We start from the raw sequence: 12,496 nt of genomic DNA, 5'->3' as shown, positions 1-12,496 counted from the left end.
TCACAAAAAAAAGCTTCCTCTGAATCACAGACAAAATGGAGGCAGAAGTGGAATACAATTTTTTTTAAAGCTAAACGAATAGCCTTAATTGCCTTCTTCATTAAAAGAAAACACAAAAACTTGATAAAATCTTATCAGTTTATTCCCATGACCTAACTTTCTAACCATTAAGATAAAATTAAAAATTCCCAAGATGATTCTCATTTATAGGTTCTTGCGGAAAAACAGTAGTTTTTTTTTTTTTCTGGCAATATTATCTAAATTTTCTATCCTACATCATAGTCTGTCATTAAGGACATCATAATAAAAAGAAAGAACATAATTTCCCCTTACAGAAAGTCTTTTTTGTTGCCTGGCGAGAATAAGGCACTTCACTACCATGAGATTCTAGTAGCCAACGAAACCCAAGAACAACCTTGTCATAGCCAATCGAGATGACACATTTTTGCTGAAGAGGCATTTTAAGGACAAGGATGGGAGGGACAGCTGCTTTCCAACGAGAGCTCCAACGAGATCAATACTGTCATCGATGTCTACAAGCCAGATAAAGGTTAAAGAAAATAATGGTATGGTCAGTATAATCTAAACCACATATAATTTGCAAAATATAAGCTACAGAAAATGAATTTTAAGGTTGCGTGCATAGAGAGTGAAGTTCAGAAATGCAGACTTTATCTAATCTCTCCGAGCCAGAAAACAAAACAGTCAATCCTTTGTACATCCGCTAGAACAAAGGAACAATGAGACTGGGAAGTGCCTGGGCTGCGAGAACCTGCACTGGAAACAAACACTTCAAACCCCATTTATACTGCGATAAAGTTCTGTGCTGGCCCTTGGCCACCGCTGCTACCCATGCCGCAGAAGTTACAGGGTTTTCACACGTCTTTGCAATGTAAGCCCGAGGAAAACTCTGCTGTGTTAAAAGAAAGTCTCCGATATTTTCTTAGAAATAAATTAGGTACGGGCGCCTGCCTGGGTGGCTCAGTTGGTTAAGCGACTGCCTTCGGCTCAGGTCATGATCCTGGAGTCCCGGGATCGAGTCCCGCATCGGGCTCCCTGCTCAGCAGGGAGTCTGCTTCTCCCTCTCCCGCTCCCCCCTCTTGTGCTCTTTCTCTCTCTCACTCTTTCTCTCAAATAAATAAATAAAATCTTAAAAAAAAAAAATTAGGTACTTCCAAAAGGGGTGCTGATTTCCTGTATATATACAAATGAATTTCATCTATATCTGTATCTATATGAATGCAAGAGAGAGGGATTTCTAATGCTGTTTCAAACTGTAGTTATATGTAGGTAATCTTTTGATCGTATGACAGATGGCACGTAATTGGAAAACCCTACTTGACTTATGTAGTTCATGCCGATGGCTGCAGATGTCAACGCACACAGGCGCATTTATAGCCTTTCTGGTTTTTCCATGTACCACTCTCATATATATAGTAGCTAGTGAAGTTTGATGAACTACGAGAACTGTGGAAAGCCATAAATCAATGATTTAATCTCAATTTAATCAATCTTAATCTCAATGTATCAAAATGTATCATTAGCCATAAATTTGAGACATCTGTTTGTACCTCTCAGTTTCAGACAGACCTGGATTATGGAATGCCAAATGTAAAGTTCTGTGATATTCATCTTCTATATTTCAATGAATCCACCAGTATCAGAAAGCCTGAAAATTTCATAAAGTGGTCTTGATGTCAACCTAATTTTTCTGTTCTTTGAGGAAAAGATGAAGGTTAGCTAAATTTTTGAACCAAAATGATGAATTCTTCTTTGTTTCTCTTTTTTAAAAATGGGACTTAGAAAGAAGGAGAAATTCATATATGTAAAATGCAAGTAACAAGTAATACCTGCTTAAAATTTTTTTTTGTATGGCTACTAACACATTATTATTTATTGATATAGGAATTTCCAGTGTTTAGAATTTGAAATGATAATATTTATTTTGGAAATAAATTGAACCTTTTAACAGGATTGCAGGCCATCCATGGGTTAGTGCCAAAAGCTTTTCTCCAAGTCATGATAGCATCACAATATATCTGTGTAGGATCTGATAGTTTACAATGTGCTTTCTCAGTTGGAATAGGCGGTCAGAGATGTGAAGTGACTCATTTAGGTCACACACGTAACAAGTAGTATAGCTGAGATTCTAACACCTGGCTGCAAGTTCCTTCTATTACACCTTAGCTGTCCCAGGATGGGTGATGTCTTGAATGCATGCTCAGTGTAATAATAAAACACTCAAACCAGATTCCTTGGAAAATAATAGGTAAATTTACAGAATTTTCGTTTGATGGTTAGACTATCGTAGCAGAGATAAAATGAGTAACAACACTAATCACACCTAAATCTAATTCTGTGGCTGTGAAAGTTACTCTGATTTTTTTTTTAATCATTTTTCATGATTCTTCCTTTTTGTTTCCCTAGTCTGACTGCCTTTACCTGGGATCCCATTGCCTTATGTTTTAGCTGCTCCCAGAATTTTCTGGGTGTCTTCCTTATTTTCTCCCTTTTCTGTACTGTTGCCAAATAACCTCTTTGTATATCTTCCCCATCACCATCCTCGTCCTTCTTACAGCACCAAGATCTTTCCGTGAGATGAAGTCTAAGTTTCTCCATAGGCACTCTGGGTCGCCTCAAATAGGATATTACTCCCCACCCACACACACATCTTATCTTTCACCACTAACTCTAGGTCAACAGATCTACCTTTTTAGTAATGACAGGGCCTATTTCTGTATCTCTACGGAAACTGGGATACTATTCTAGTTAAAAGCAGGGAGGCTAGGAGACCGGAAGCTGCATTTATGTAGCACTCTACATAAAATGGAATGAACATCAACTATTCATACCAAACAACTGCGAAATCAAAGTAAGGGTGGAGCAAAAGTCACAAACAGGTTTGCTTTTGGGTTTTTTTGTTTGTTTGTTTGCTTGTTTTGTTTTGTTTTTTGGTGCATGTTTTGAAAATGAGAAGGAGAACAAAATGAAAAAGCAATTGCTCACAATCCACAGTTAATTAAGTACATTTATAGAGGTGTAATTTTCTTTTACTTGGTGATTGTTGCTGTTTGACTACAGTTGGCTTCCTGACTTATTTTAAGATGATGCACTCTATTGTTCTCTATTCATCAGAGTAACATGCATTTATCAACTTTTACACTAGATAGGAAGTTCAAGTAGTAACGGACTTTCCAAGTTTTAATATCCTCAAAAGGGAAATTAAAGCAGGTTACACAGTTATCTGCATCATCATTCACAGCTGTGTAGGGTGCCCTGTTACTTTGAGGGTCATCATATTTGGCCCTGGGTACGTAAGTGGTAGATGCTCCCCTGAGAGTCTACAGGCTACTCAGGCACTTAAGATATATGTGGAAAAGGCAAACAAAAGGTGGACTATCAGGGAGGCTGACTTTGATGTCAGACTAGACGTGGGTCCAAATCCCATCACTGTCACTTAGAGTCGTGCCTAAGCTCCTTGCTGCTCAGTTTCCTCATCCGTAAAGGAGCACAGCACCTCCTACACAGAGTTGTAAGTGTTAAGAGGGAACGGAGGTAGATGTTAAGTGCCGCCTTAGCACCTGGCGAGCTCTCAGTAAATGGCAGTTGGTATTAACGCTGCTGTTGTTCTTGCTGTTCCGAGTAACACAGGCCAGCAACAGGGCTAAGGTGCAAAGGAGAATGAGATCCAGGGGCTAAGGTTTCAGAGGTTGGCTTCACGAAGGACAGGAATTTGAGCAAGTTTGGAAGGTCAAAGTGGGAGTTAGAAATCAGAGAGCAGAAGGGGTGTTACAGAGTGAGAAGCAGGTGAAGAAGCTAAAGCACTTCTAGTGAGCATTAGAGGGGCCTGTCAGCCCTGACAACCGACGGAGGCTTTAACCCCGCCATCCCCAGGATATCCTTCAGCAGCCCCACTCCAATTCTTCCATATTAACGAGTGAGGCTTTCTCAATATTATCTAAAGTGCTACATAAATGCCGCAGAAAGAGAAGTCCCCTGGCCTCTCCTTCCAATCAGATTTTGACCCAGAAAGCCCCTCCTATGTAGAAATTCATGACCTAGCACTTGATGTGTGCTTCTAAACCTTATTGTTAATGTTAGGTATATAGTGATATTGTGATTATGTGAAAGATAATTCTTACCTTTCCGAAATGCATATTGAAATATGTACAAATGGAATCAAATGATGGCTTGGATTGCATCAAAATGATACGGGGTGGGGGAGAGGGTGGAGAAACAGATGAAATAAGATTGGCTATCAGTTGGTTACAGTTAAAGGTAGGTGACGAGTACATGGTAGTTAATTATACTATTCTGTTTACCTTTTTATGTGTTTGAGATTTTCCACATAAAAGGAAGGAAAGCAAAACCAAAACCAAAAATTCCTGGCAATCTATATGCAAAACTATCATGTTAACTTTATTTGCATATTATGTGTTTAGGGGCATATATTCATCTTCATTGATATATGTTCATACAGATAGAATGGGCTTGATTTCTCCTACAAAATCAGAAAGGCATCAGTGTTATCCTTTATCCCCTAGGGGAATTCCAGCAAATTGATGTCTGGAAATGGAAGGTGAAAAAATTACTCTTTGTTCTTCTCTTATTCAGTCTGGACAAATAAGATTTTATGTCTTTCTTGCCAACCTGTAGAATGCCATGCCCACCAACAGAAGTCAGACTGATGGAAGAAGCTTCCCAAGCACTCAAAAGATCAAGTTCAGAGAACTAGGTTGGTTCATTCCATATTCACAGCTCAGCTTGACCTTAGAATTCCTGAAACAAGTAGACGGCCAATGGCTGATTGCTAAATACTGAAATCATCACCAAAAGTTCCACACAATTGAAAATCAATAGCTGCTTATAATTTCTTCACTCTGAAACACATTTAATCATTATTCCATCCTTGTGTAGGCTAAGTATACATAGATTTAAGGTATTTTGTAATATATTTTTTCTTCTTTAAAAGTTGACTTGAAAAATAGTAACAAAATATCACACGGTAATTTGAAAGAACTAATACCAACTTAAAAATTATATCCTTTCTGCAGAGTAGTGGAAAGAATTGAGCTAAGCCAGAAACCCAGGATTCAAGTCCTGGTTCAATTATATACTAGCTGCGTGATTTGTGATTAGTTAATTCTCATGAATATCAATCTTATCTCCAACCTGAAAGTAATAATAGTAAACTTAACTATGCACATGGTATGTGACAAACACTATTCTAGAATTTATGTATGACCCAAATAAAAATCTCAAAATGGCCCTATGAAGTAGGCATTATATTTATTATCATCCCCATTTTATAAATTAGGAAACAGGCCTGGAGAGGTTAGTAACTTGCTTGAGTCAACTTGGCTAGTGAGTGATGGAGAAGGCTGCTTCTAGAACCAAGCTCTCGATCTTTATGCAACCTGCCCCTTCACAATACTCCCTAAAAATAAAATTAAACAATATATGGTCAATATAATATATATTTTATACTCTTACCTACTAAATAAAGTAGGTGGAAGTATTTTAGATACTATAAAAGCACAAGACAAATATTAGAGTATAGTTTCTTCCTGGTTAAGATAATATTCTTCAGTATTATAGATTTAGCCATGCATAAAGAAGAATGCTACCAGAATCTTAATGCCAATGAATAATAGAAAAACCATGTCAATAGCTCTTAAACTTCACTGTGCATTGATTCACTGTGATATTTGTTTAAAATCAGATATCCCAGCCTCCACTTCTTCTAAATTCATTACATGTGGGGTAGAAGCCAATAATATATGCTTTTATAAGATATTTTGCCAAAGATTTTGATGCAAGTAGCTTACAGACATTATTGGGAAGTAGTGGCTTATGTTTAAAGTTCTGTAAGTGTATGGGCTCAATGGTGTCCCTCTAAAATTCATATATTGAAGCCCTCAACCCCCAGTACCTCAGAATGGGACTGTATTTGGAGATAAGGCCTTTAAAGAGGGAATGAAGTTAAACTGACATTTTTAGGGTGGGCCTTAACCCAACATGACTGCTGTCCTTCTAGAACACAGACAGCATAGACAGGGGGATGAGCATGTGAGGATATAGCAAAAAGGCAGCCACCTGCAAGCCAATTAGAGAATCCACAGGAAAAAAGCGGCTGATGCCTTGCTCTGGGACTTCTAGCCTCCAGAATTGTGAGAAAATAAATTTCTGTTATTTAAGTCACTTGGTCTGGTATTTTGTCATGGAAGCCCTAGTAAACTAATACAATAAGTAACATTTTGAAGTGTAAATAAGAGCTGATATGGTGACTTGGTAATTAATGCTCCTAAAGTGTTTTGTTTTTTTTTTTTTAATTAAAGACGAAGGAATTAGCCATATTAAAAGAGCTAATTTTTTTCACCCTTTGTTCTAGGCTGATTATTAAGTGGCTGAAACTGACTAACAAGAAGGCATATGCTATTAAGATAGTCTTCCCATAAGTGAAGTTCTTTACTACCAGACTACTTCCCTGGGTTCTGTAACTTACCTATAACCCAAGGAGAATAGATCATATTCTTAGAATACATACATCCTCCCACTGAAATGTTCACTTTATTCATTCATATCTATCTGTCTATCTATCTATCTATCTATCTATCTATCTATCCATCCACCCATTCATCTATCCATTCATTCATCCATCTATCCATCCATGTGATCAATATTTATTGAATACCATGTGCTAGATGCCATTTTAGATATTGAAAAACTACTTTTTACTTGTGGGAAGATAAAACCTCCCAAAAGTTCTAAACAAAAACTCGAAAGTTTCATTTAAACAAACTCAAGTGCCTTTAGGATGCATTCAAGTACGGAAATAAATGAAGTGGTCCAGGGGGATTCCAGTGAATTGGTATCTAAACGGAGAGAAACTACAACTTAGCTCTAGAGAATTCTAGGCAGAGTGGTCCAGCTTTGTCAAATCTTCCAATATTTTAGGGGAACCCAGAAATCTGGCACTTATGTGAATTTTCCATTTTTAATGCTGGTAAAAATAATCTGGATTTTTCACAAACATTACGTGAGCCAAACAAAACATATTATTATTTAGACACCTAGCTAGACACCCCTAGGGGCTACCAGTTTGCAGCCCTCTGCTTAGACTCTGAGGACACAGTGATACAAAAGTTTTGGAGTTCTTCAATATTGTCTTCATTAGTTGATTTCCAATGAATTCACGACTAGATAATTTGACTTCCAAATTATTTTTGTTCACAACTAAATAATTTGGCTTTCAACTTATCATGGTTGTTGCATCAACCGGTTTAATGACTGAAGACACCTGAGAACTGCCTCGCCTTCTCTGGGGTGATGGCAGCGTGGCAAACACGAGGCAGAGCGAGGTCTTCATTCAGGAAAGAAGTGCGAAAGTTCTGTCCCCGCCTTCATCATGACCTCCCCTCACCTCTGCACAGACCGCAAGGACAGGGACCATGTTTTGGTCATCATCCTTACAAGCACACCAGTCACCACTTGGCATAATTCCCTGCAGTATCCGTGCTTGGTGAATGTTTGCTGAATCCATGTATGTTTTTTCAATTCTGACTTAAAATCTGGAGTGAAAACTGATTGTTGCTAAAATAAGTTCCCATGTAGTTCCCATGTAGTTCAAATTTTTTTTAATCTTTAAGGCCACGTCTACATGACAATAAGTGAACTGTTTTAGACAGTTTATCAGGAAGAACAACCAGACAAATCACACTTGGAATGATACAGAGATAATCTAAGCAACTGTTGTATCTCTAGTCAAATCATGTCTTGCTCTCATTCTCTTTTATTCTAGACTGACAAGACAGGCAAAATGGAGTAGTAAAGCACATTTTGAATAACTTCTTTTGTTTGAAGGTATACCTCAGACTTAATATTATACTACTAGTTGGTCCTACTTTACCAAGTGTAAAACGTGATTTGTAGAGTTCACCTTTGTAGCCTAAAAATTTAGAGAAATACCAGTACTTTCTCTCAACTACATGAAAAATTCACTTATGTCCTCAAATTATAGAAAGCACTAATGACAAAAAAACAAATAACAACCAACCCAAAAAATCCTTCCTGAAACATTTTTAAAATATCTTAATTAAAAAATGTTTATTTAGGGGTCCCTGGGTGGCTCAGTCGTTAAGTGTCTGCCTTCAGCTCAGGCCCTGATCCCAGCGTCCTGGGATCGAGCCCCGCATTGGGTTCTGTGTCTCTCTCTGTCAAATAAATAAAATCTTTAAAAAAAAAAGTAAAACATTAAAAATAAATAAATAAAATAAAAATGTGTATTTAAATAAAATTATTTTTAAAATGTAGAGGATCCTAGGCATTACACCATCATACAAATAAGTGTGGGGAAAAAATATCATTATACAACCATCACCTGCAAATTTCATCCTTCACATTTATCATGGAGCTCATAGAATTTGTGGTGAAAAGTATATTTGTGATACTGTAAAAAGTAAGTCTTTAAGAAAAATGATGAAAACCTGAATGCTGATGAAGTCTTTTTTTAACTCAACATAGTCAATAAAATGCAAATATTTCTTACATTTCACAAATGTCTTTGGACTTGGAACACCTACAAGCATAATTAGACTTGGAGCGCATTCTAACTAGTAACACCCACAGTGAGTCTTTTTCCTATTTTTAAAAATAGTTCTGCCCCATTCAACAGACACCTAACAAATGCAATGAACACATCTGGAAGTTCTATGTCATAAATTTCACAGCATTAGCAATCTGAGTGTTCACAAAACTATCCTCCCATACCAAGAGACCAGCAGCTTCATGACTAAAAACATAACCACTTCAACTTCTGTAAAATGTTCTAATTATGTGGTTGATTTCAGTCTCTCTTTGATTCCATATAAAAACATAACCAAATTCTTCATGAGTGCTGTTTCCTTTCAATTTAAGTTCCTGCAAATCTCAGAAATTATCTCAAAGTTTCATCTGAAGTAAGCCAAGTGATGTAATTGACATTCTTAATTTTTCTCCGAAAAAAGAAGAGAATGACTATTTGATTGACTTACTACATGAACCCAGCTACATTTCCTGACCCTGCTGTAACTGCCTTGAGAACTGAAAGTTCTCACACCTTTTTAAAGACCGATAGCTAAGGAAGTCATCTTTGTTCAGGTTGAACATGAAAGAGTAGTAAGGACAACACATTTCTAAAATTTGACTTCCAGAATTTTTCTGTGAAATTTGACTTTCTGAATAGAAGTGAAGTTTCACTATTGCAACAAGTAAAGACAATGTTAAAAGGAAGACTAATGAAGTCACAAAACATCAAAGTTGTTAGAGAATTTAGAGCACATGTAATGGGTAGCTGACAGGAATAACGAGGTTAGAGTATGACAGCCCCCTACCCAGGTCATTGGCACTTGGTAAGAACTTGGACCTCAACAGCCAAGTCTAACACTCTTATTTTACAGACAAGAAAACTGACGCAGGAAAGACAAACTCTTCCTATATACACATGGAAGGGTTTACCAAAACTGTAAAGAAAGTGAGTGACTTGAAGTTCAGAGTAACCAAAGGACCGTCTCTGATACTACGCTGTTTTAGTTATTCAAGTTATACAAATTAATTTTCGTGCCCTCATTTGAAAGGACTTTTCGAATCTTCCCCTATGAATGGCTCTATTCTATTCCTGAAGATTTTATGTCCTGGTTCCAAAAATAAAACTAAGTTGAGGAAAGGCATATCCCTAATCGTTGCACTTCCATTATTTATTCTAAAAACATTTGCTTAAAATTATTCCAGGGCTTGACAGTTTAATGTGATGGAAGCTCAAACCACACCGTTTCAGCAAATTTAACAAACTCCCTCCACAGCCCACAGCTCCTCTCTGCTGCACTCCCCCTTCAAAGAGCTAGTCCGCTGTCTTCAGCACTAAGGAAATCTCTAAAAGTCAACCAAGCTGCTTCTGGCCAGATCTGAGGAAACTAGAAATCTTGGTCAATATTTATCTTCACAGGTATTTTTACCTTTATTTTCTGCATGCCTGGAGCTCAAATGAAACACCAGCTTGAAAAGGCAGGGCTCAGCCCAGAGTGGCCTGGCCGTCCAACTGCACCTGTCACCCTTTACCTGTTTGCAAGACCACAGTTCTCTCTTCTCCATCCAGAGACACAATCCTGAAGTTATAGGTGGTTCCCGCCTGCAGATCCTTGGGGTAGCATCCATAGGTGGTGTTGTCTATCCGCGTGGGGTGGCACCATGCGACCCCTGACGTGTCACTGCTATAGATGAGGCTGAAGTTACAGGGTGACCCCAGAGTTCTCCACTGGAGAGACGCGGACCGGCTGGAGACCTTGGACTCCGTCAGGGTGAAGTTACATCTCACTGGCTCCCCCAGTCCAGTCTGCAAAGGAACCAGAAGCAGCTGAAGCCCGCCGTCTAGACCGTCCCGGGACTTGTCCACAGCAAGGTCCCCAAGCCGCCTCCTCAGCCCTCAGCCCCCAGCCCCAGCCTCAGCCCAGCCCTTTGCCCTCCAGCCCGAGGAAAGACCCGCGGAGGAGGTGGGTGGCAACTCTCTCCCCGGCCTGCTCTTTCTGGGGAGCGGCTTGGAGAAGGAGGGCGGCTCGGTGCCTCGGACAGTCGGATGAGCTGTCAGTCTGGCCGGAGGGTCACGAGAGGACCTCTCTCCCCCAGGGAGAGGAAGAAATTCGGCCATCTCCCCCTGCAAAGCACGACCCAGGCGGCCCGACGGCCGACTGGGAGTTTGGTCGTCAGCAGGGAGGGGCGCGTCGGCCCGCCACCTCCCTCGGGCCACTCACCTGCAGCAGGCTCAGCGCGGTGCACAAGGCCAGCCCCGCTCCATGGCTCAGCATCGCGCTCAGCGCTCACCAGCCCGACTCAGCAGAGGGGCAGGGGCGCCCGGCGGCCCCGACGGCCGGCGCGGGGCGGGGGGCACCTGTTGCGCGCGCTCAGCGCGCCCCGCGGGCGCACAGCGCTTCCCTCCGGGCTGGCGACGCGCAGGGGCCGCTGCTGCTGCCGCCCCGGGCGGGCTGCGGACGCGAGAGGCGGCGGGGGCAGGCAGCGCGCCGCCCTTCCCACGCTGCCATGCTGACCCGCGCTGCCTCGCCCCGGGCCCCGGCCGCGGACTTCCGCAATCAAAAGGCAATTTCCTCGTCTCCCGGCAAAGGAACAATGCGCCGGCGAGGGAGGGAGCCCCGAGGAGCCAACGCCTGAGGCTGCCACGGGGGCCCGCGGCGGGCCGCGCTGCCACGGGGGCCCGCGGCGGGCCGCGCTGCCCCCGCTGCCCCGGCGCCGCCGCCCCCCTGGCCGGGGGTCCCGTCCGGGCCCACCGAGCTCTGCCTCCTCCTCCTCCTCCTCCTCCGCTCCCGCGACTTGCACTTCTTCCCACTCGGTGGTCCTCCTCCCCGCCGTCCTAGCCACAGTCAGTACTTGCTCCCTCTCACTTTCCAGGCCGCCCACCCCCTTCCTCCCTCCACACCCAGCGCCTCCCCCTCCCTATCTTCCTTCCTATCTTCCTCATCTGCTTTCTCCGGGGCCTCTTTTCCCAGGATTAAACTTGACCACAGCAGATTTCCCTAGGTCGCCTGCACTCCTTCCTGAAGCCTTTTATTAGAGTGCTTTTGCCCTTCTCACCTCAAAGCAGTCATTTGTCCCAATGCACATCCCCCTGACACCAGCAAGAGAAAAAGACCCCCAAAGGATCTTGTCCATTGTCAACTTGACCTTTCTCTTTCTCTGCCATTCACTTTCCCCTTTCTCTTGTAGAGAGGTCGGTGTCCTCCCTAAATCTTCTGCAAATGCTGCTGACCAAGAACAAATGTAATCACCGCCCGTTGTTCAACGCACAGAGCAAACTACAAAGCAGTTTCACCACTGACCATCCAGTAGTTAATACCATTTCATCCGTAATTGTCCGAGCAATATAAGAAAGCAGTAAAACTCTTCCTTTGAGGAAAACACTATTGATGGCTCAGTTCCCACACGTATTACAAAAACTGGAATTGACTCAGTTTCCAGCACTAACTATAGCTTTTTAGCAACTGCCCAACTGCCTCGGCATCCGAATCATCATGTATGTGAAAATGGATTTTAAAAGAGTTTCTAATAACCAAAGAGCAAAAATGTTTAATTGTACACAGGTGATACAAGCAAAATATGGCAACAACTTTTATAATGCTCTGTTGCTTTTCTTGGGTGCCTTCTCTGACAACCGCCAGAAGAGATGAGATTTCCCAGTTTAATTTTCAAAACCAAATACTCTGGAGCTAAATCAATAAGAAGAATGTCATATTCCCTTCTTTCTCAGGTAGGCAGATTCTACAGAAAGCTAGAGTATCGACTTCTGTATCAACTGTATCTACTTTGAGGATAAGCAGAAAAAAGTGAAAATTGTTTCGATTCTTTCAGAAAACATGTTTTTAAGAAACCTTTGAATGAAAAAATGAAATTGCTACCCCTTCAGAGATTCTATGGGCTTTAAATCTGCAGCCAGACCAGAGATCTCAAGTCT

At 41.3% G+C, this 12,496-nt stretch overlaps 1 protein-coding gene across 3 annotated transcripts in view; it reads right to left on the bottom strand.

Annotated features, from left to right (window-relative positions):
* Positions 1 to 12,496, bottom strand: part of PTPRB (protein tyrosine phosphatase receptor type B) — a 114,688-nt gene that overhangs the window by 74,936 nt on the left and 27,256 nt on the right. For 2 of the 3 annotated variants that reach the window (XR_008505942.2, XM_045872962.3), the window contains exon 4: positions 10,096 to 10,369. Coding sequence is in view for 2 of the 3 variants with exons in the window: in XM_045872962.3 (XP_045728918.1) it covers positions 10,096 to 10,369 (274 nt within the window). In the remaining variant the exon portion in view is untranslated. Of the gene's footprint in view, positions 1 to 10,095; positions 10,370 to 10,784; positions 11,145 to 12,496 lie in introns of those variants that run through there. The other variant, XM_045872963.3, reaches the window with a different exon arrangement.

The sequence above is a fragment of the Mirounga angustirostris genome, unplaced genomic scaffold, assembly GCF_029215605.1.
Source record: "Mirounga angustirostris isolate CCGP_5_RB_7025 unplaced genomic scaffold, mMirAng1.0.hap1 SCAF_5, whole genome shotgun sequence".
In the NCBI taxonomy this organism is placed as follows: domain Eukaryota; kingdom Metazoa; phylum Chordata; class Mammalia; order Carnivora; family Phocidae; genus Mirounga; species Mirounga angustirostris.
The sequence above is the reverse complement of the archived record's forward strand: the minus strand, read 5'-3'. Positions and strand labels throughout refer to the sequence as shown.